Raw genomic sequence first — 24437 nt, 5'->3', positions numbered from 1 at the left:
CTCTTTTTGAGGACTCTGGAGAACAGTTAAGAGCCCTTGATGCTCTCTTCGAGGGGATCCTAATTTTGTTCCAGAACCCATGCCATATGGCCTCCAACTCCCTCCCTCCCTCCCATGAAGATCTCATGCCTTGCTGCATCACTCACACTGACACACACATGCACAAGAATAAGTGTTTTAAGATCTTAGCAAATATGAATTTATATTACCTAAACCCTAACACTAACCACACAAGTCCCCTCTTCTCTGTCTGTCCTCCAGCACTTCCCTGATGCCAGTCAAGAGAAGTGCCGCAGGGGTTGTTTGATTTCCATTTTCTGGATTGGTGTTACTTGTTTTGCACACTTGTGTTGGTCATTTGTTATTCAGCTTTCTAAGAAATTGAGACTACAAACAATCCTGTGCAAGTTAGCAGAGTTTTGGTTTTGGCTTTTTTGTTTTTTATTTGTTTGTTTTTGCTCGTGATTGGATTCCATCTTATCATCTGGAAGTAAATGCCCGCAGTTGTTTACAGATGCTCCTGTTCTTCAGATTGTCTCTTTGTTGTGTTGGTTCTTTGCATAGAGCTGTTGAGTTTTATGTGGTCACATTTTTTTTTATTTTATTTTTATTGCCTGTGTGTTTGGAACCATAAATTTTAAAAAATACTTGAACCATCAGTGTCATGAGACATTTCCCTGAGATTTTCTTTTACTTTCCTAGTTCCAGCCATTATTGTCGTCGTCTTCCTCCTCCTCCTCCTTCTTCTTTTTTTTCTTGTTTTGTTTTACCTTTTCTGTTGTGTCAGAAATCAAACCCAGAACCTTACACATTCCGGGAAAAGTGTTCTATTACTGACCTCTATCTCTGTTTAAAATCTCAATCCATTTTCATATTTAAAAAAAAAAACAAACAAACAAACAAAAAAAAACCACAGCTTTTTTTTTTTTCTACATGGGGCCAGTTTTCTCTGCTGTACTTAGAGACTTTCGTCTCTGCACTGTATGCCTTTGTCAACTGCACTGAAATCATTTGAATGTAATTGGTGTATGAATTTATTTCTGTATTCTCCGTTTTATGGGTTTTTTGTTTTTATACCAATACCGTGCTGTTTTAGTTACTACATATTTATAGTATTTTTTTAGGATGTTTGTTTGTTTTTGAGACAGGGTCTTGCCATGTAGCTCTAGTTGGCTTGAAACTCTTATCTTAAATATGGCTTCATACTAGGGGCAGTTTGCTTCAGGTGGGATTACATGCTTGCACTATCATACCTGGACTCATGCATTGTGTTTTAAAGCTTAGTATTGGAGCTGAGCATATTGGGATGCATACATTTAATTCGAGCAGAGGCAGAGACAGGTGGATCTCTGTGAGTTTGAGGCCAGTGTAGCATGTATAGTGAGTTCCAGGCCAGCCAGAACTACATAGTGACACATTGTCTCAAAAAAAACCAAAAAAAGAGAATAAATGAAACGAGTAAATAAAATTTAAAAGTTGGATATTATAATACCTTCAGCTTTGTTTTTGTTTTGTTTCTTTTTTTGCCATGCTGGGGATGGAGGCCAGGGACTTTCATATGCTAGGCAAGTATTGTAGCACAAAGCAAAACCTCTAGCTTGTTTGTTTGTTTGTTTTTATGTTCGTCTTGTTTGTTTGGTATATGTTTCTTTATAAGTGTGTAGACACAGGAGAGGTGAGGATGTGTGTGTGTAGAGACCAGATGAGAGCATGAGGTGTCCTCTGTCATTCTCTGCTTTTTTCGTTTGGGACAGGGTCTCCTCTTGAACCTGGGACTCATGATTTCTCCGCTAGGCTGGAAGCCAGCCGCAGCCACCTCCTGTCTTCCCAGGCAGCTCTTAGCCCTTACATGCCTGCTGGGATCTGCACTCTGGTCCTTGCGATGGTGGAGCGAGCTGTCTGTAAGCCGCTGCGCTGCCTCACCAACCCCCCAGTTGTGTTCCTTTCCCTCAAGATTGTTTTGAAACAACATCATTTTCTCTTGTTGGACCTGCATATAAGATGAAGAAAGACAAATCAATGGCATGTGTAAAATTACTTCATTAATTATAGAAAGTGTTTAGTAATATCAGTGATTTGGTTAATACATTGAAATAGGATGGTAAGAAAGACTGTTTTGAAACAATTTATGGACGTTTCTCAGATGTGTCAGTTGTATAAATTAAAGATTGAGTCACTGATTGCCCTGAAGCTGTGTCCTTGTGTACATGTGGAACGTCCCTGGAACAGGTGTAGAGATCACTGCGGATACTTGGTGACCACTTGACTTAGCTCTGGGTATTTGCATTAGCGTCATGTATTGGTTGGGGTCCAATCAGGATATAAACCCACATAGTATTTTAACTTCATATAAAACTTCAAGCTATGATAGGAGAATAAGTGTAATGAGATTCAGACTGAGGAAGAGGAACAAAGGAAGACATATTTGGAGGGACTGTAAACTCCCCAGGCTGCTGCTGAGACTGTGGTGGAGAAGCCTTGGCTGCAGCCCTTCGGTGTCTGGATCACAGGTCACACAGGCAAATAGGAAAGAACCATGTTTTGTAATGCATAGCATCTATAATAAGTGTCTGACAGGCAATCCATGAAGGGACTTGAGCTGTAGCTGGGACACAAGACCTGGAGTCTGTGATGTTTATTACAGAAGGAACACAGACAACCCTAGACCGCTGCCTCTGAGACAGGTTAAGGCTACTGTGTTACCAAATGACTCTTTGCTCTGGCCTCATAGAAGGTATAGTCCTTTCACATGACTTGTGAATACCCCCGCATGGACGTGTCACAATGGACTCATGGCAGAGCCAAAGGAAAGTGCTCAGAAGAACACAGACGAGAAACCCCTCATCCTGCATTGCTCTTCTAGTACTGTTTTGTTTTTTGTTCGTTGAGACAGGGTTTCTCTGTGTAGCCTTGGCTGTCCTGGACACAATTTGTAGACTAGGCTGGCCTCGAACTCATAGTGATCCTCCTGCCTCTGCTGCCCCAAGTGCTAGGAGTGCGCCACCGTGCCCAGCTGCACCTTCTAACTGAGTTAAGCATTGTATTGATGTACAGAAGAAATTCTTAAACAGACCTAGAGTCCAGTACCACAAAGCCGATAGTGATACTCAAATTTTGAAGAAAAAAAATTTGGTAATGAGCACATTTTAGGCATCAGTGAAATAGTAACACATTTTCTTTCCCAAGAGGTTCTTTTCTGTTTCCTTTTCTTTTTTAATGGTTGGTGTTATTGTGGTGCCTCAGAGGTTAATTATATTCCTGATCTTCTGGCCCCAGGTTTGGTTCTCAGCACCCATGTCAGGTGACTCACACCACCTGTGACTCCAGCGCCAGGGCCCCTGACACCCACTTCTGACTTCTGTGGACACCTACACGCACATGCACACACATACACACACACAAATCTTTTAAAAAGAGTGATTAAATAAATAAAGAAATTTAATGATTCAGAAAGGCACAGGCTGCTCCTTCAGAGGACCTATGTTTGGGACCCAACACCCACGTGGTAGCCCACAGCAAATCTTCAACTCCAGTTCCAGGGGACCTCACACTCTTCTGTCTTCCCCAGGTAGAGGTACCACATGGTGCATATATATGCAGACAAAATGATCTTTCAATATACATGAAAGAAAAATAATCTTTAAAACAGGATTATTGAAAAGGTTTGAATGAACTAAAATGTATGTGTTCTGATGCAATGCTATGTAAAAGATAAAAAAGTATAAGCAAGGAAAAAAATTTTGGTGGTTTGTTTGTTTGAGACAGGATCTGTCTTTGTAGCCCTGGCTGTCCTACAACTTGCTATATAGACTAAGCTGCCCTTGAATTGAAGAGATTCCCCTGCCTCTGCCACCTGAGTGCTGGGGTTAAAAGCATGTGCCACTGCGTCCAGCTAAGAGGAAAGGTTTTTTTTCTTCTTCTTCTTCTTCTTTTTGTTTTGTTCAAGACAGGGTTTCTCTGTGTAGCCTTGACTGTCCTGGATTTGCTTTGTAGACCAGGCTGGCCTCAATGATCCACCTGCCTCTGCCTCCCTGAGTGCTGGGATTAAAGGTGTGCAATTTTTAAAACTGCTGTGGAAATTTTAAAAGAAGTAATAATACTAATGTCAGAAATTTAAAATAGTCTCAAAAATTAGCCAGAACATAAATACATAAATTGGTAAAAATAGAATAGAAAATAGTGTATAGTGAAGATGTCCTCTCAGATCAGTGGTGGAAAGCTGGGCTCTTAATTGCTCTTGGGATGGTAGCCATCTTAAGAATAATCAAGTTGTATCTTTATGCCTTTATCTTTAACATATTCTCTACTAATCATATTTTAGTGTAAATGAAGCTACCTAAGAATATTTGAAGAAACCATAGGAAATTTCTGGTTGGGATCAGCTAGCTATAATAGAAATTTGGAAGTCGTAAAATAAAAGGCTGAAAAGTAAACTGCATAAAAATAAAGAAGTTACCCTGCCAAACTTGCTGGGACACACCTGTAACCCTGGCACTTTGAAAGTGGAGGCAGAATTATTGACAAAGGCTCTATGCTGCATAGGAAATTTGAATCAACCTGGGCTCCATGAGGCCTTGTCTCAACAAGGCAGAGAACGAAGCACTAAGTAGGTTGTGTTGGCACAGGTTTATAGCCCCGGCACTCAGGAGCCCATCGCAGGACAGTGAGCTCTAGGCAAACGTGAACTGCACAGTTGAGACCCTTCCCAAAAAAGTGTGTGTGTTTTTAAAAGAAAGCCAATACAGTGGCTCAAGTCGAATTTCAGCACTCCTACTGCAAGAAGGGAAACAGAGATGGGCTAATTCTCTGGAAGCTTACTGGTTTAGCACAGAAACAATAAGGGACACCCTGCATTAGAAAAGGAGGTGTGAGAGCTGGGTTTGTCCCTAATCCCAGCCTTGGGGAGGCCGCAGCAGTTGAATCTCTTATGAGTTGGAGGGAGTTGCATGTCAGCCAGAGATACACAGCGAAACCCTGTCTCAAAAAAAACCAAAAAAACCAAAAAAAAAAAAAGAGAAAGAAAACACAAATGTGGTTTATAGAGCATCCACTTTTAAAGGAATAAAATGAGACTGGGTGTGGTGGTGCGCATCTTTAATCTTGGCAGTTGGGAGGCCATCCAGGTAGGCATAGCAAGGGCAGCCAAAGAACCGTAGTGAGACCCCGTCCCCCAGAGGAAGGTAGGGGTATGTGTGTATGCATTCTGTTTTGGTGCCCATGTACAGACTTGTCTACAGGACAGTCTTAGGGATACATTTTATCAATCAAGAGGCTCTCTTCCTGATTATGTCTAGGTTTGTGTCAAGTTTAAAAAAAAGAACCAAAACAGATTGCTTCTCTATGTCAGGATATAGATGCCATTTTCACCCAAGGTTTTAGTCTTAGTATTCGGTGTCTCCTGGTCATTTTCATAACCACAAAACAAATAGTATCAGGAATGTTGCTATGGCCTGGAACGGGGCTACACTCATTTAATTTCAATACTGAGAGGCAGAGTCATGTGGATCTCCTTCCAGGAAAACTAACCCTACATAGCAAGAAATTATCTCAAAAATATATATGTATATAACATGCATATATATTGCTGTGACCCACTTTGTTTATTGGGGCTGGCAAGATGGCTCAGCAATTAAGCACACTTACTGCTCTTGCAAAGGACCCAGGTTCAATTCCCAGCACCCACATGGTGGCTTACAGTAACATATAATTCCAGTTTCAGGCGATCTGCTGCCTCTTCTGCATGAACGCTGTTGATATACACACACTCAGAAATGCGAAGGACAGTGTGATACGTGGTTATAGTTCATCCTACTCCAAAACTGAGACAGGTGGATTGTTCAGTCCAGGAGCGGAAGGCCAGTTTGGGTAACAGAGCAGCAGCCTGGCTCAAATACGGAAGGAAGCAATGTGCCATTCTCACATAGCAGTGGTAGAGCTGGTAGGTTACTCAGACCAAGCAGTTGGTACTGGCAACAGAGTTAGTGGTACAAAAGGAGTCCTGCATTTTTACTGCATATATGTAAAAATGCAGAGAATAAGGCCCAAGTTTAGCATTTAGATGTTCATTCTTTGATCACTGAACATATCCAGGAGAGCAGAGCCCTAGAGCTGTACCACTGACTTATGGAAGTTACTGTGCCACAAAGCTTACATTGGAGAGAGCTAATTATTACCAAGCCAGCAGAAGAGGTTGCACAGAACACATGAAAGAAACAAAAATCGAGTTGTATAAACAAAGTCAATGTAAAAGAAGTATACATAGTTGGGCACGGTAACATATGCCTTAGTCCCAGCACTCTAGAGTTAAGTGTTGGGCAGATTTCTGTGAGTTCAAGGCTGGCCTGGTCTTCATAGTGAGTTCCAAGACTAAATAATAAGACCTTGTCTCAAAAAAAAAAAAAGCATAAATGTAGATGTAAACCAAAAATAAGCATGTATGTTCCTTCCTCTGAATAAGCAGGACAACAGTGAAGGACGGTACCCTGTCCAAACCCTGGCAGTACATAAAAGGAGAAGAACTTTGAGGAGTTGAGCCATTTTTGTGGATTTGCAGCCTGGATCCTTGCTACCAGGAAGAGCTGGCAAACCTAAGCTGAAATTCTAGTTTGCAGCGGTGTGGGGTGGGTTCTTTGGTGCCTTTATTTCGAGCCTGACAGGACAGTGCACAGCCACCTCCTCACCCTGCATCTGCTGAGTGATGATAAGCTCCCTGGCAGCCAGGGTCACATACTGCCAACCATGGAATCTGCATCTGAGTCACTGAGAGTGATGAGGAGATCTGCAAGTCTGGCTTGCCTGCAGGCTTATGTGGAAGGAGCCTGGCCCTGTGCTAATTACTGGATCTGCCGGCTCTTGTTCTACTACTTTCATTTGGCAGAACAGGATAACGCTGTGTAACCATTCCTTCTTTTTTAGACTTAATTCTTTTATATGTATAAATTATTTGCTTGTGTGTGTACATGTATGTGTATATATGCATGCCTACCTATCTGAAGAGTTCAGAAGAGAGTGTCAGATGCTCTAGAACTGGGTTTATGAATGATTGTACACCATTATGTAGTTTCTTGGAACCAAACCTGGGTCTTCTGCAGGAGCAACAAGTGCTCTACACTATGGATGGTCATAAGAATGAGGTCAAGTGGCTTGGGCCATACTGAGGACCACTTGGCCACCCACAGCTAAGAGTTTATGGACCTGGAAATTAATGAAGAGGATGTGTATGAACTGTCAGTGTCCTCAGCTCCCATCCACGGAATAGTCAGCTCTGATAGCACAGTAAATGTTACCAAGAAAAGGACAACTGGGTCCCCCGTGCTACCTACCCTTGAGGACCATGAATCTACTGTATGGACGCCAGCCTGTGACTCTGCTGCCCAACACCTGACGTCCTGTATTAATGGCTAAACAGTGGGTTTTGTGCCAGTATCTCTTAGGCAGAAACATGGGTACCGTGCAGTGGCTCTGGCTCCAGCTAGAATCTGGATGTTGTGGGGTTCTGCTCCAAAACCACTTATATTATTACTTGGTATCATCTAACCAGGGTCCTGCCAGCAGCTTGTGGGGATGATACCAGCATCAAGTGTTTGAGGTAGATTCCAGTTCAGTTCTGCACCATCTCTGACTGTCCACTTGTGTCAGCCCTTTCCCAGGATGTCAGCTGGGTAGCCAGAACTTACAGGAGGTAGCCTTCTGCTAGATGACAGGGATGTACCCTCAGGAAATATCAGTAGCCAGAATCCTGACCTCAAATTGTGAAGTTGTGGTTCCACAGAAAATGTCCCAAGACTTTGCCAGTTTCTGAGAGAAAAACCACCCTTGACCTTCATTTAACTTAACTCATTACTCTGGAGACTTGAGTAGAAGTGTGGAGCCACACGCCCGTTTACTATTTTCTGTCCTTACACAGGACCTCAGGAAAGACGCAGCATGAGTACATAGTAATGCTGTGGGGTTTGTTGCAACAGGGAATATTTTGCATTTTGGGGATGAATGTAGCATTTATAATTGTGATCTAGGGCTGGAGAGATGGCTCAGCCATTAAAGGCTATGTTCACAACCAAAAATATAATCGTGATATGATCTGTATATGGAAGGAGGCCTTTGTCCTAAGTCATAAGGACATTCCATGTCCCAAGTCGTAATTCATAAGGACACTCGGACTTTTTTTTTTTTTAAATCATTCCATTTTGAATTGGGTATAATAGGTCCTGCTTTCCCAAGTTGTAGCTAATTTTTGAGTTTAAGAAACTTCAAAGTTGAATGTTTTTCCTCCATAATGTAGGTTTATTCAAAGTAAAGGTATCTCTGCATTTCCTTAGGAATGCAAAAATATACACGGGCTGGATGTGTTGGTGCATGCTTATAATCCTACCACTTCATTGGTAAAAGGGCAAGAGGGATCAGGAATTTGATGCCAACCTGGGGTATATAGCAAGTTCAAGGCCAAGCTGTGCTATATGAATCACTGTCTCAAAAAATAAATAGTGGCCTGGAAAAGTGGCTCAGCATTTAGGGCAGTGGCTGTTCTTCAGGGGTCCCAGTGACATTCTCAACTCGCACATGGTGCCTCACAACCACCTGTAACTCCAGTTCCAGAGGATCTGATGCCCTCTTCTGGGCTCCACTGACTTCTACATGTATGTGGTACGTGCACCCGCATACACATAAAATAAAATTAAATAGAATAAAAACAAATAGGAAAACACACGCACTCCTGAATGAGTGAGATGTCCCAGTGGTTGGTGTTTGCATGCAAACACAACAACTTGATCTTTATCCCTGGGAACCCAGGTTAAGATGGAAGGAGAAAACTGATACAATAAAGTTGTTCTGTAACCTCCAGGCGCATCCGTAACCCACACGTGCCCTTACACACGTTATGCACACACAGTAATTATAAATTAATTAAAAGACATGCTTCTTGGAAGGATGCAAATCTGTTCTTCAGTGAGGGGCAACAGACCACTGATGTAGCACATTTCCCAAATGGTTTGCAGATCTGGAAGTCTGTGACCCTTGTAGGGGCATCATGATGCCAGAAATCAGTCTCCCCCACTTTATACTCACAGCAGAAATGTTGCCAACTTTACCTAGACAAGTTGTGTTTTAAAAACAACTTAAAAAATGTTTTTAAGTTAAAAGAAGCTGGGCAGGATGGCATGTGCTTGTAATTTAGGCTCTTGGGATCTGAGGCAAGCGGTCTGTGAGTACGACGAGGTCAGCAGCACCCTGTCTCAACTCAAAACCAAAAAAAGTTAAAGGGATGTTAACTTTTGTTAACAATTCACAGTAAAATAAATAATAGAAAGAGAAGCACAGTTCCACTATGGAAGACACTGATCAAATCTGAAAAGACCTTAGATAGTAGGAACCAATGATAATTTAGTAAACATTGCAGGCAATGCAGATGGACCAAACATGAATGATGCAGCAAGACGAATGTAACCAGGAAGATTTCGGATGGAGCGAGCTGCCTAGAATGGTTTTGTTGTATGCTGGATGGGACTGAACATAGGCTGTCATGCAAGCTGGAAAGGGCTGTACTGTAGCCCAGCACCCTCTCTAACTCCTTCCCTTGGTGTTCTCTTCATGTACAGGAGGGATATGTTTGTTGCAGGGTTGACAAAGGCAGGGCTTTCTGCAACTACACTGTCTGCTCCTAAGCTGCACCTGTTTCCCCTCTCAGTTTTGGTTTCTATATTTTATTCTGAAAGTTTCATTCCAATGTTTTCTGCTCTTCACCCATTCTGTTCTGTTTAATCTGTTCATCTTTGGAGAGTTTGTATAACTATCTATAATTGTAGAATGTCCACACAATTCAAGGGGTGGGGATGTCTGGGAAATACAGCATGTACAAGGTTCGAGGGTCGATTGCTAGTGTATTACATACGTCTCTGTGAGGAAAGGTACCCTGGCAGTCCAAGTCACACCTCACAAGAAACTTCACACGAGATTTATTGGGAAAGACGCAGGAGAGTGGCTGCCTCTGCTTGGGAGAGAGGCAGCAAAGAACGGAGCAGGAGGCAGGCTTTAGATAGGGCTTCTGGGTGGGGGAGCTTTCCAGGGTAACTTGGGGTTGGTGGGGTTCTGTGGCCTGATTATGGGCTTTTTTTCTCAGTAGGGCAGAGAAATGGCCGTTCTAGCCATTAGAGTAGTCTAGGAGAGCTAGCCCTGGCCACTCGCACCATGAGGAGTTTACATTCCTTTTGTTTATTAATGATTAACACTCAGGGGTTCAGAAAGGGGAACCAGTGTTATCATTAGACCACCTCCTGCTTAATGGGGCTGTCGGAGTCCTTGGGGCACACTTGACCTTCACTGTCCAAGCCCATAGCTAGGGCTGATAATCATGTAATAGCGACTGCTTAAAGAGAAATCCTTTGGATCAGCTGCTGAAGAATTATAGATAGGAAGTTTCTGAGGCAGGGTGCAAGTAGTAGGATTAAGAGATGAAGGAGAAAGGTTCAGAAGGGTAGTATCCAATTCCATATTGGACTGGAGGAATCAAGCTGTCTCTTATACTTTTGGAGATCCATCTGGAGTTGTGGGATCTTACCTTGTGCTGTATTTGACCAGTTGACATAGAAAGAACACCCATTCCCCCCGGGAAGAGACAAAGACCACCTCTCTCTGCTGTTAGTAAAGCTCATCCTCACTGTTATTGTGGCGGTGAGTCTGTTTGCCCCTGGAGGGTAAAGATGGTCAGAACCACCCATTGGAGATGCTGGACGAACAGGAAAACTGATGGTGGGTAGCTAGGGAAGTAGTCCCGCTGCTGCAGTGTGGGGCAGCACTTATGCCCAGGACTTCAAGAGAGGTTAGGGCCTGAACAGCTCGCTGTGCCAGGATGAACTCTGTGATGGGGACCAGCAAGCATTCTTCACCAAGCATCACCCCTAATTTTGGGAAAAGAAACACCAGGGCACAAGTCCCAGATCACCAGGCGGGACTGGTGGTAAACCTGAGTGCTGCAGAGAGCCAAGGCATTGTGAGCTTTCAGGCATAGTGGCTGGGTGGAACTGCTGTGGGTGGAAATCACTGCAGTCTGATCTGAGGAGTCCAGTGTGCCACAGAGTATGTTCCGGAGAAGCTAGAGCAGTCTGCGATACCAAAGAGAAGGGTGAGGGAGAGATAAGGGCTGACATTGATGTTTAGTAGACCCGTGGACAAGGCCACAAATAGTGGTCTAGAGTTTGACCCAGGAGGCGGGGAATGGGGGGACACAGCTAACATTCTTCAAAGTGGACAGGCAAAGTGTTCGTAGGCAATGTGGAGAAGAGGTGGGGTGACAAAGAGATAGGATCAGTGTCATCCAAAAGGCAAGATAGTAGGGAAGTGAGAATTTTGGATGTCCAACCACACCCAGTGAATTTACAGATCCAGAGATAAAGACTGTGTATACAGTAGTCTTTAATTAAAGTGTCCTTGGGAGTAGAGCACAGAGAAATTGTAGGGGTAGAAGATTTTTAAGGATGAAAAAATTGAAAAACCGTAGAGATAAGAGACCTTCAGAAGTGTAGAGGAGACCAAGTTTAGGTATAAGCGATTTTTGGATCATTTGTCTGTGGCAGAAGTTGTTACAATATGAGAGAATTTGAAACATGAGCATGCCAGTTTTGGCCAGTGGGCTGTCCTGAGGTCAGGCTGTTTGTAATAACAGAGCAAGACCTTAATAAAATCTGAGTCCATGGAGAAAGAGAAAGGGTTGGGAAGAGGGAGGGTTTCAACAGAGCGAGAGAAGTATCTTAATAACTAGAGAGCTGCCCATGTGATGGGTCCCCAGAGGGTGTTGCAGGCTCCAGGAGCCAGGAAGAAGACACCTACCAAATAGTTGAGGAGAGACAGATGGTTAGAGCAGATGGAGGGAAGAAGTGACTGAAGAGGTGGACTCTAGAATTTGGAACCAGATATGATGGGTGGCAGAAGCCAGGAGAAACAAATAATCCACACACGAGAGCGTCAGATCAGCAGTTGAGTCAGTTTGCAATGTTGACGCAGGAAAGGTGGCCATGGCTGAAAGGTAAGTGTGACATCCTCCCTCTATCAGAGCTACCAGAAGAGAGAACTCCAGAAGGAGGTAGTATTTGAAGATGCTTGTATGTTAGAATGCAGGGCAGATGGTGAGGAGAGAAGACGGGAATAGGAGATCCAAGTAGGAGATTCGGCTGTGGCCAGAGATACATTCTTGTATATGAATGCAGGTAGGTGTAGCTTTAATACACTACTACACAAGCTCTCACTTCCTTATTTATTTATTTGTTTGTTTATTTATTTATTTGGTTTTTCGGGGCAGTGTTTCACTGTGTAGCCTTGGTTGTCCTAGAATTCACTGTGTGGACCAGGCTGGCCTCAAACTCATTTTATCCCAACTGCTGGGGTTAAAGGCATTAGCTGCCACCATCCAGCTACAAGAATTGTTTTCAGATCATTTATATATACACATATGTGTATACACACACACAGAGACAGGGTTTCTCTGGACTCCAGGCTCTCCTGGACTCGCTTTGTAGACCAAGCTGTCCTGGACCTCACAGAGATCCACCTGCCTCTGCCTCCCTGAGTGCTGGTTTTTACAGGTGTGTGCCAGGTTAAATCCTAAATTTCATAAATTGAATCCAGTGATCAGAAAGTCCAGAGATAAATTCTGAGCTCTGATCATCAAAGCAGCAATAGCAAGCAGCGTTAGCAGTAGTGGCTGGCAGGGTCAGAGACAGCAAAAACAAAACCAGTAAATACAGAACACAGAAAGCTCACACATTCAAAGAAGACCAGTCAGAAACAAAACATGTAGTCACCATCATACATTTGCCTAAATCTGACCCATTTCCGTCTCCATCTGTACACAGAAGACAGACAAAACTTTACAAACAACCGGAGTCAGGTGGGTGGGCTACTTCTCATCTTTTGCCCTGGACTGGATTGAACGGTTTTGTAATGAGTGAGAAGGGAATGATGTTTGGCTATGAAGGGCTTTTTTGGGTGTCCCATACCCTGGGATACTCCTGGGAGGCCAATGAGGGAAAAGGTATGTCAGATTGTGTGGTTTGGGGGAGGAGGAGCAGAGGAGCTCTTGGTGATAGAAGCTCTCACTTTGGCTAGGACGTCCCTTCCTAGTGAGGAGACAGGGCAGGTTGGTACCACTAAGAAGGAGTGAGTGAGATGAATGCCCCTGAAGATACAGCTAGGTGGTGGGGCTTGGGGAGGCTGCTAGGCTGTTCCCTACCCCGACAGTAGAAGGATGAGAAGGAGAGGTGGATCCCCAAAATTCCATCGGGACTGAAAAATTGGCCCCAGTGTCCAGAAGGAAGGAGATGGGTCGCCCTGATACTGTGATACCGAGGCTCCTAGTTATGGTGGTGGTTGGACCATGGTTTTTAATTAAAGTGGAGACCAGAGTGATGGCTCAGCAGACAAGGACATGTACGGTTTAGTTCCTGGTGTCCACCGTATGCTGTCCATACCCACCTGTAACTCCCGTATCTCCAGCTCCTCGGGATCTCCTGAAATCCTCAGACCCTATACTCACCCATGCACACCCCCAGTAGGCACACACATATAATTAAAAAAAAAATAGAGTGGAGAGATGGCCCAGCAGTTAAGAGCACTTGTACTCTTACGGAAGGCCTGGGTTTGGTTCTTAGCAGCTCACAGTGTTTCTTGTAACTGCAGTTACAGGGGATCTGATGCTCCTTCTTGGTCTTTTTGGACACTGTATGAGCGTGGTTCACATTCATACACTCAGGCAAAACACCTAAAGACAAAATACTTGTATGTGTGCCTGTTTTGAAAATTAATGTGTCAGGTGAGATGGTTCAACAGGTAAAAACATTTAGTACATAAGCCTGATAACATGAATTCCATTTCTAGAATCTATGTAAAGAAAGATAGGAGAGAACTGTCGCCACAAAAAAATAACAACTCCCCTCCTGGCCGCTACATGTGCACTGAGGCCCAGCCTCCCTCCATGCAAATGAAATTTTAAATGGATTAATTTTAAGCTATGTGGTGGTGGCACACGCCTTTAATCCCAGTACTTTGGAGGCAGAGGCAGGTGGATTGAGGCTACCTGAGGTTTACATAGTTTCAGAACAGGGAGGGGTCCATAGTGAAACCCTGTCTTGAAAAAAGTAAAATAAAAAAATAAGATTTGCAGATTATGCTGGTGGCTTATGCCTAAAATCTGAACATTTGTGAGGTCAGGCAGACCTGTTGCAAGTTTGAAACAAGCCTGAGCTATATAGTAGGACAATTTTTGTAGGTTCTGTTCCTGTTTCTCAGCCTATCTGTCCTGTCAAGTTTATTTTTTAGGAGTCTCAGGACCATACGACTGAACATACTTGTTTTCTAAAAACGTGTGGGAAATTCATATTTGGGAGGTTTGTTTTTTGTTTGTTGTTTGTTTTAGTGACAAGATTTTGTATAAGATGGCCTTGAACTTCTCCTGTCTGCACCTCTGCAGTGCTAGGATTGCAGACCAAATTGAGTTTTATGCCATGCTAGGGATTGAACCCAGGTCTTTGTGCATGCTAAGCAAGAACTTTGCCATGTAAGCTTACTATATTCTCAGCCCTCGTTTTTGTTTGTTTTTGTTTTGTTTTTTAACTTTTACTTTCTATTTTCAGTTTATAGCCAATGTATAGTTCTTTAAATTGTATTTATTGATAATAGGTCGTACAAGGTTGCCAATCATAATGGATTAGATAAGGCACTGACTTTCACATTAGTCAAACCACATCCCGCTTTGTGTGGAAACAAATAGTGCCATTGCCATTTAGTTAGTCCCTGCCCTCCCCCCACCCCCTTATTGATCTGGTCGTTTTTCCAGGTAAGTCACCCAAACCATGGCGTCATGACCCCTTTGGAACAGTGAGCAAGCTGAGTCAGTTTGGTCTCGCTCAGTTTCACTTGACTGTATTAGAATGGCAGTCAGCAATGTCAAAGTTCCATATTTCTGCCTTCACTCATCATCCCTTCAAACTTTTTACCAGTGGCCACCAGTTATCCACTCTTTTGTCTGTTTCTTGTTTGGATTGGAGTTCGAGAGTGCTTGTCTGCAGGGGAAGCATCCCCCTGCTCCTCACTGAGTGGCCTCCGCTATGCTGTGGTCTAAATGTTTGAGACCTCCGTATTTCATATGTTGAAACCTCGTGAATTTGTTTTTATTGAAATCAAGAGACAAAGAGTGATCTTTCTGGTAGCTATCTCTTGAGCTTCCTTTAAGGAAGCTGTTCTCAAGTGCTAATTTCCGGGTCTGTTCAGGGCATTTCTGAACACACTAAGGGTTTAGGATTTGGGATTGTAGGGTGATTGCCTGTCTCACACAAGGCTCTGGGTTCGGTCCTCAATGCTGCCTGTTGCACACACCTTGAATTCCAGCACCAGGGAAGTGGAGACAGGAGGATTAAAAGCTGAAAGTCACATTCAGGAGGCAGAGGCAGGTAGACCTCTGATTTTGAGGCCAGCCTGGTCTACAGAACAAGTAGCCAGAGCTTCACAGACACAGAGAAAGCCTGTCTCAAAATACAAAACGAAAAATTCAAAGTCTTCCTCAGGTACTTATGAGTTAAAGGCTAGTCTAGACTAGAGATTCTAAATAACTGAATGAATGAAGTGGGGATGTGGGATTAGGGCATCTCTAAGTAGAAAAACCTCTGATGTTTATTGAGGGGTTGAGGAAAGACTTGATATTGCCAAGATGTCAGAACTACCTGGAAACTCTTTTCAGATTCACTGGAATCTGTCAACGTTCCAACAGCTTTTCTTCTGTAGAAATTGACAAATAGTAAAATTCTGTAGGGGAACAAAAGTCACCAAGAATAGTTAAAACAGTCCTGAACAAGGATGAGAGCAAAAGCTTCACAATGGTTTATTTACATATGCAGTTTAGTTGAGCTGGGGAAATGGCTCAGTGGGTAAGATTGCTTCCTGTTAAAGCGTAAGGACCTGAGTTCTATAACAAACACTGACCTAAAAAAAATTGAACATGGCTATACATGCTTGTGACCCATGTCACAAGTGTTGAGGGTGGAGATTCACTGGATAGCTGCATAGCCTACCCAAAATGGTAAGCTTTCAGTTCAGTGAGAGATCTTGTCTTTTTTAAAAAATTATGTGAGTGTTTATCCTCTGTGTATGTATCTGCACCATAGGCATGCAGGGTCTGCAGAGAACAGAAGAGGGCATCAGATCCCCCAGGAACTGGAGTTTGAGACAGTTATGAGCCACCATGTGGGTGCTGGGAATGGAACCCGGGTGCTAGAAGAGCAACAGGTGCACTTAATGGCTGGCCATCTCTCTCACCTTGAGAGACCTTGTCTAAAAGGAATAAGGTGAACAGAAATAGAGGAAGACAGGCAACTGGCCTCCTCTAGCTTCTGCAATGCAAAGGTATGAGTATGTGTCCCTATAATCCATGTACAGGTACCACACACTTGAAAAATATCCAGATAAATTTAAAGTAGCTGAAATGGCCAAGCATGGCACTAGTACATGCCTGTAAACCCAGTTCTCTAGACACTGAACAGTTCAGGCCACCTTGTGTCCTGTGTCATTGGGTGGCTGCACGTCAAAGCCAGGACATACTGCCACACACCTGTTAGGTGGCTAAAGTAAGCACAGCACTGATGCTAGCCGGGCTACAGAGCAGCAGGAAGTTGACCTCACGGCTGGTGAGCATGCACACCTGCCCACACCTTACAGCATTCCTAGTCCTTAGGATTTGTTTGTTTGTTCATTCTCAAAAGATAGGGTTTCTCAGTGTAGGCCTTGCTGTCCTGGGACTAGCTCTGTAGACCAGGCTGGCCTTGAACTTGGAAATCCACTCTGCCTCTGCCTCCTGTGCTGGGATCAAAGGTATGTGCCACCCCTGCATATTTCTTAGATTTTTGTCTACAAGTTGAAAATGGATCTACCAAAAAAAAAAAAAAAAAAAAATCTTCACAGATATATTCCATCGGGTTTATTTATGAGTGCCCAAACCTAGATGTGAGCAGCATGTACTAGGACCTGGATAAGCCGGTACACCCAGACAGTAGAGTATTTAAGACATTACTCTTTACTCCTTTATGCCTATAATCCTAGCACTAGTAATCAAAAGCCTGAGGCTGGCCTTAGGGAAAAGATTCTGTCAGTAAATTGCTTGCTTGCAATCACAGAGACCTGAGTTCAATCCCAGAACCCAGATTAAATATGCTAGGTCTGGCGTTACATGTTTACAGTTCCTAAACTGAAGAGGTGGGAACAGAAGGGGGCCTGGGGCCCATTGGCTGGCCAGTCTAGCCCAATCTGTGAGTTTAGACCATTTCTGAAAAGAGGTAAGCAGGGTTCCCAAGGAAGACATCCACGATTGCCCTCCAGCCTTCACACATACATGCCTTAAAAATAAATAAGTTTAGAAAAGTCAGCAAGATGGCTTAGCAGCTAAAACAAACTGATAAGCTTAAATTCAGTTTCTGGCACCTACATGGAGGAAGGAGAGAACCGACACAGGCTATCCCGGACCTGTCCTCCACATACAGATGCTGTGGCACACACAAGTACACAACACACATGCACATATAACTATATGAATATTATATGAATCGTAAAGTTTGAGATCAGTCTGGATCATACAGGCGAACACTCCCTCTCCCCCCCCCCAAAAAAAAAAATACACTTGCCTAGTATGTGTGGGATCCTTAGCATTATTCAAATAGAAAGAAGAAAATGAGACAGGCGCTTGAGGCTGCCCTAGGCAGCATATAAGATGACCTTGTTTTAAAGGAAAACATAATTAAAAATTTATTTTACATTTACGTACCTTGTGTATGGGCACACACTGCTAAGGATGCATCTGGAAGTCATTTGCTTGCAGGAGTTGGCTCTCTCCTTCTCTGTCACGTGAGTTCCAGATGTTGAACTCAAGTCATTCGTTAGGCTTGATGACATCACACTTACTACCTTCAGCCATCTCACTTGTTTAAACAATAAAATAGACTTGGGTCCAGGTGTGGTGGCGCAGGCCTTTAATCCCAGCACTTGGGAGGCAGAGGCAGGTAGATCTTTCTGAGTTTGAGGATAACCTGGTTTACAGAACAAGTTCCAGGATAGCCAGGGCTACACAGAGAAACCCTGCCTCAAAAATAAATAAGTAAATAAATTAACAAACCCAGTAAAAGTTTATTGTGTTCATTAAATTTTTGGCAGCCACTAAAGCTTATAATTTTCAAACCATGAAGAATGAAAAAAGACTGGGTGGCTGGGTCCATGGTAGTGTGATTGTCCAGCAGTCATGCTGTCCACCCCAGTACTTTCTGAGGAGAAGGAGGAGGCAGACATGTCTGACTGGGCTACCTAGTGAGACCTTGTCTAATAGAACCCAAAGTGAACAAGAGAAAGCCATCAAGGCACAGGAAACAGCTGGTGTGGAGCTCTGTGCGAGAGTACTTTCCTGGTAGTCAGGGGCCTGAGTTCCATCTGCAGCTCTGGTGGCAGGCTATGGGATGAACAGCTTTTCTCTACTCAACTTAAAGAAATGTATAAGTGAGAGCAGGAGTGAAGAATTGTTTTTTTCTCTTTGCAGGTTGAAGAAGAAGGAGTTTAGTTTAGAAGAAATATATACAAACAAGAATTACAAGTCTCCTCCTGCGAACAGGTAACTTGTGGCTGCTGTAAGTGGGTGGCGCTGGCATGGTTGATGATGCCTATCGGCTCTCTCTCTTGCGAGGGCGTTTCTAGTCTGCTCTACCCAGTATTGCATGGGGGTTTATTTTTGTTGGGTTTTGTGTGTATGTATGAGGGAGTCTCATTATGGAGGCTTGGCTAGCCTAAAATTCACAGATCCACCTGCCTTTGCCTCTGGAGAGCTCCAGATTAAAGGAGCCCCATATCCATCCCAGTGTTGGGCTTTAGAAATACCTAGATTTGGGGTTTGGGCTCCAAATCCTTGAATCAGGGTCAGTGATTTAATAGGAAAGAAGTATTTGTGGGATTTGGATTCAGTAGACATAGATGTCTGTTTACTTTGTAGCTGAATATACTGCCTAGCTACATCTGGGCTTTTTTATTGTTGTTGTTTGTTTTTGTTTTTGTGAGATAGGGTTTCTCTGTGTAGCCTTGGCTGTTCTGGTCTCACTTTGTATACCAGGCTGGTCTCAAACTTGGAGATATGACTGCCTCTGCCTCCTAAGTGCTGGGATTAAAGGCATGTGCCACCACACCCAGCTTCATGCAAGCTTTTCTTCACCCAAGATTTGAAGTCAAATAGAGATGTAGTGTCACTAGGGTCTGACTTCAGTTAAAAGCAGTGGCCATTCCTAATTGCTTATTTTGTCTGGAATGAAGGAAGAGAGTCCTGGTGTTCTACCGCAGGACTTTGGACATGGGCTCTGCGTAGAAGATGTTTATTCATAGAAGACCATTCATTGCAGCATTGCTAAGTTATAGGAAAGACTTGGGACCAACTGAAAATATCCATTACTAAGCTATTGACTCAACTTTGATCCATTTTTATAAGGAAATATAATATATAGTTGTTGAAAGTGAATCAGACAATATTGCATCAGCTATGGAAAGCATATACAAAAACAGGAGTTACCAGTATTATGCATATTGAAGTGAGGAACTAGTCTCATTTTGCTGTATATCCTTTATTTTGAGCTTTTCACTTTGTGTACATTTTTATAAACACCCGTGTGCTTTTTCTTACACATAGAAATAGCTACTGGCCACAGGAAGCAGTTGAGTTGGGATTCAGGCAGGCTGCTTTGGGCTCTCATGGTCATTCAGTGTGCTCTGTGAGTCCCTTGATGGTGATTCTGACTTGTGCTCTCTCCTTAGGTGTTTAGAGACCATCTTTGAGGAACCCAAAGAACGAAATGGTACTCTGATCTCCGTCAGCCAGCAGAAACGGAAGCGTGTCCTGGAATTCCAGGACTTTACTGTCCCCCGGAAGAGACGAGCTCGAGGTAAAGTGAAGTTGGCAGGCAGCTACACGAGGGCTCAGAAGGCGGCTCTGCAGACTCGAGAGCTGGATGCTCTTTTGATTCAGAAGCTGATGGAACTGGAGACTTTCTTTGCCAAGGAGGAGGAGCAGGAGCAGTCAGCCAGCTGCTGAGAACCATTCGGGGTCTCCATTTTGAATCCTTGCAGACCTCCCTGGAAGAGGTTCCCCGATGTTATACCCTGTGCCCAAACCACTCACGATGCCCAGTCCGTGAATTTTTACTTATTTCAAGGTGCAGTCTTTTTAGAAGCTGGTGAAGAAGGGTCCTCTAATTCTACTGCTGAGTACAGAGCCTCAGGAATGCTCCCTTTCTCCTGGGAATGGTCCTGAGTGACATCAGGCCACCTCCTTCCTGTCTTTCCCATCACAGGTGGAAAAAGCCACACATCTTCAGCAACACTAGGAATCTAAGGACTCGGTGTTTGTGCATCCACATGAAAGTTCCTCTCCGTTTATGGTGCTGCTCGCCCAAGATGACTTAGAAACCTGGCCTAGGGGAGGACCTGGCCACCTGTCCTGTGTGTTCTCACCAGCTTGTTTTGGTGACTGAGAAGGATGAACTGGTGTGTTTCTAGATCTTTGATTCTGTCTGCCCAGGACCTTTAGTCTGAGAGAATGTGTGTGTGTGTGTGTGTGTGTGTGTGTGTGTGTGTGTGTGTGTGTTCGTTCGTGTGTTTGTGGCTTTTCCCCATCTTTTCTCCCATCTGTGACTGCAGGTCACTAGTGCCAGAGGAGCCCGTCCAGGCCCCAACGTAAGTTGCACTTTTTAATGTTGTGATGTTGATTATTTTTTTTCTTTTTTGTTTTTGTATTATTGCTGCATGTTTGGGGTCTCTAAATGTGATTTTAAAACACTTTGTAAGACATTACAGAGAAAGACAATACATGTCTTAAGAGAATATGTGACAGGCATTGATCAGCACATGGAAGGGGAGTCTTCCCATTCCTGTGTTTCAGGCAGCCCCTCCCCATCTCCAGCTTTTCCTGTAGCTCACTAGAGGAAGCACTTTTTCACTCTTCTCAGTCCTGCCCACTAATAACACATATTTGTTTAGTGACACACATAAAAGCAGATTTCTCTCATAACCATTTTAAGAAACTACTAAGGTTGAGTGTGATTTTTCTCTGAAGTGTTGGTATATGACAAAGTTGGGATCGGTGGTGGTGGAGGCTGGCCAAGAGCATTTGTAGCTGCTGGAGTGCCTGGTTCTGCAAGATCCTGGGGCCAGCACTCCCCGTACAAGAATGCCTTGTACTCCGGTCCCTTGTCAAACCTGTTGGAGATGTTTGCATGCTACAAGTAGCGCAGCTTCTAGGTTTGTACCCAGAGACGTCTGCTGGCAGTAGGCTGCCAAGCCCGAGCAGCAGACCCGCAGACCTCACCTTCCCGTTGTGTCTGTGCTGTGCTCCCTCCTCTCCCATCCTTTACACCTGCTTCTCAGAGTTCAGAGAGTGAGCATTCCTTGGCTGATGGATAAGACACTCAAGCCAGCCACTGGACAATGGTCATTTCTCCCCATTCTCCTAGCTTGGTCTGGGGACATTTCCCTGTCTGTGTGTAGAGAAGTATGAGCAGCACTGCCCTGGAATGTGCTCCTAGGATTCTTTCATTCCCATTTGTCAGTGGCTAGGGAGAAGGACTGCAGGTTGGAGGTCTTTATGTGCCTTTCCTTTGTAAGTTGATGTTTTGGGCCATGCTGGAACAGAAAAATGGACATGAGTAGAGGAAAACATAACATGTCCTTCTCCACCTCAGCTGCTTACATAACTTAGCACACACCTGCTTGTCTGTAGAGGCTTTGAAGGTCCCATAAAGTTAGAAGAACGCAGTCTGCTGTGCACACTGGTCCCTCTCCGGCCCTCCACCTGTTGCCCAGGCCATTCAGTGTGACCTGTGTTCGTCTCAGTCCCTCTCCCTTCTGGGGGCAGGAGGTTAGGTACTGAGTGCTTCTGAACTGCCATGTTACCGCAGGCAGTGGAACTAGCTGTACATTGGGCCCTTGTACAAGTGCATTGTCCTTTGGATAGCTTGCAAGCCAGTGGGCAGTCAACAGCCATTCACTAGTTGACACCAGGGTCACTGGATCCTCAGGATCACCCAGCAGACAGCAGGGGAGGTGTGCACGGCTGTGGCGCCACCAGCATGACCGATCTTCAGAATCTGCCTGTGACAAGTGTGATACTTGAAAGGCTGGAAACACTGGCCTGGACTGTGAGCACCGTGAAGCACAGGGCTAGAGAGACCCCACTCCACCCTTGTCTTGGGAATGGAGGAGAAAAACTGCTTTGAGGCCAGCTTGCAGTTCTTGGTCTGCCCTCTGGCAAGGGCCCTTCTGCTTCAGAGCTAAGAGACACTGGCCTATTCAGACTCAGCCAGCCTCAGGGACTCATTAGAGTCCTCGGAACCTGTGGTCTCTGACTGTGCCGAAAGGTACTGGCTGCTGGTATGTTACCTGCCAGAACGACGGATCAGTTCTGTGATGGGAGTTGGTAGAATTTCTGAGGATGGAGACTTCCCACCCAAGTGATGGGAAGCTGTCTGTAGCACAATGTTCTTACCTATAGCTCCCCTCCAGAAGTTTAGTATTTTAATGATTATGGGGAATGAAGAGAAGTCTCAGGTCCAGCCAGATTTCAGCCCATTTCCTTCGCCACCTTTCAGTTTCTAATGACAGCAACCTCCTTCCCTCCCATTAGTGCCTGTCTCCTTCTCTCCCTGCTGTCCCGTCCAGCCTTTCTCTCCACTCATCTACATGTACCTCATGACCTGTTCAAGCAGATTGTGTCTGTCCTTCCGGCTGCTCCTGTGTAAGAGCTGACTGAGAGGGAGGTGCAGTGGAAAGATGTGTAGCTTTGCCTTACTCGAGCCTGAATAGCTCAGAAACTCATGCTGTGAATCCTAAACTTTGTGCTCCTCCAAGAGCTGTGAAAATCATGACTTTTCTTTCTTTCTTTCACAATTTTTCTTGAAAGGGTCTTTTGTGAGGGCTCCAGAGCCAACACAAGGTTAATTCTAGATCCCACTCTCTGGGCATATCCCCTGGCCACCAGGCTGAGAGCAGCAGCAAGTCTGCAGGACGGTGGCAGCAGGTCCAGGGCTGCGGTGCAGCCAAGTGGACACAGCCCTCCATCTCCCCAGGCTGGGGCTCCATCTCCTCTGTGCCACATGCATTACGATCTTTGCAAGACCAGCTTTTAGGTCGGGATACTTTCCTCCTGGTGCCTGGGGGAGGGGAGTATGCAGTTGGTGCTTCCTTTAATCTCCTTGTTCTGTTTCTATAGCTTTTCCCCTGGTATCATGAAAAGGGCCTTTTTAATGACCACACTGTGGGTGGCTGTATCCAAAGCATAAAGAATTGGCCAGAGGTATGGAATGCCCTCGCCTGGATTCCTACCGGGAGAAGGCTACTTTCCTGAACTGAACATCTATATAGAACTGGCTAGGAAGGAAGACTTAATTTTATTCAAATCACAATTAATTAATATTCCAGTTTAGCCACGCTTTGAGCAGCAAAAGCTATCTTGATTGTGAAGCTAGGGTCCTCATTCAGCTGCCATCCAGCACAGCATGCTAAGATTTGAGGCTTGTTCTGTCTTTATAAGACTGTCTGGTGTTGGCTGGATTTGAATTCTCAACAAGAGGCTCCCTTGAGCTGGGATCTGGGCCAGTAAGTTGCTGTCCCAAGTGTTCCTGTATTATCATGGCTAATAGTTCAGTGAAACGTGTCCATCTTTGGTAATGTTAGTGTACATGACGCCCCTACAGTTCCTTTTCTATTTGATAGTTTGTGACTCTAAATTCCTACTGTTACATGGATTAATTTATGAAAATAAATTTTCTTGAAAACCTTTCAGATAATTGTCAAGGCTATTTTGTTCTTAGCGCTTGGTAGTAGATTCAAATTTTACCAGTAATGTTCCCAACAGATTAGACATGCTCCCACCTTATAGGTGTGCTTGCTGCTCCCGTGCCAGGACCTGCCTCACATTCCTGCATGGTCCCCATCACGTCATTCAGATCTTTGCATTCCCACATCATTGGTCTTAAAAGTGGTCCCTTCCCACTCCATACCCCTCCCTGCACCCCGAAAGGCTTTTTGCTGTGGCACCACTTCCTGTCTGTGTTAATAACTGTAATATAAGCTCTTCAAGATCAGGACCTTTTATTTTCTTAGCTCTTGTCCCTCCTGGCCTCTTTGGTACCTAGTACAATGTTTGACATTTATAGCTGTTTACCGCCTAAACATCATCTTGGTCAATAAACTGCATAAGATGGTAATGGAGCTGAAACATTCCCGTGGTCCAGCAGGGTCACAGCTGTGATGATGTAATGTATTACTCAGGTCTTGGTGTTGGTGCAAACAAGCCAGTGTATTGCCAGTCATGTAAAAATGTAGCACAATTGTGTACAATACATACCTGATAGTTCTAATAAATGCTTTACTGATCTATGTAA

At 44.2% G+C, this 24437-nt stretch overlaps 1 protein-coding gene across 2 annotated transcripts in view; it reads left to right on the top strand.

Moving 5' to 3' along the window:
• Positions 1–24437, top strand: part of Prr14l (proline rich 14 like) — a 69285-nt gene extending 44848 nt beyond the window's left edge. The window contains exons 10-11 of one of the 2 annotated variants that reach the window (XM_055623851.1): positions 18560–18631; positions 19816–24437. In XM_055623851.1, the coding sequence (XP_055479826.1) occupies positions 18560–18631; positions 19816–20092 (349 nt within the window). In that variant the 3' untranslated portion in view covers positions 20093–24437. Of the gene's footprint in view, positions 1–1754; positions 2199–18559; positions 18632–19815 lie in introns of those variants that run through there. The other variant, XM_055623852.1, reaches the window with a different exon arrangement.

Source organism: Psammomys obesus, unplaced genomic scaffold, assembly GCF_907164565.1.
Source record: "Psammomys obesus unplaced genomic scaffold, mPsaObe1.curated_primary_1811, whole genome shotgun sequence".
Classification (NCBI taxonomy): domain Eukaryota; kingdom Metazoa; phylum Chordata; class Mammalia; order Rodentia; family Muridae; genus Psammomys; species Psammomys obesus.
Note: the sequence above shows the minus strand (reverse complement) of the source record. Positions and strands in the feature narration are given on the sequence as shown.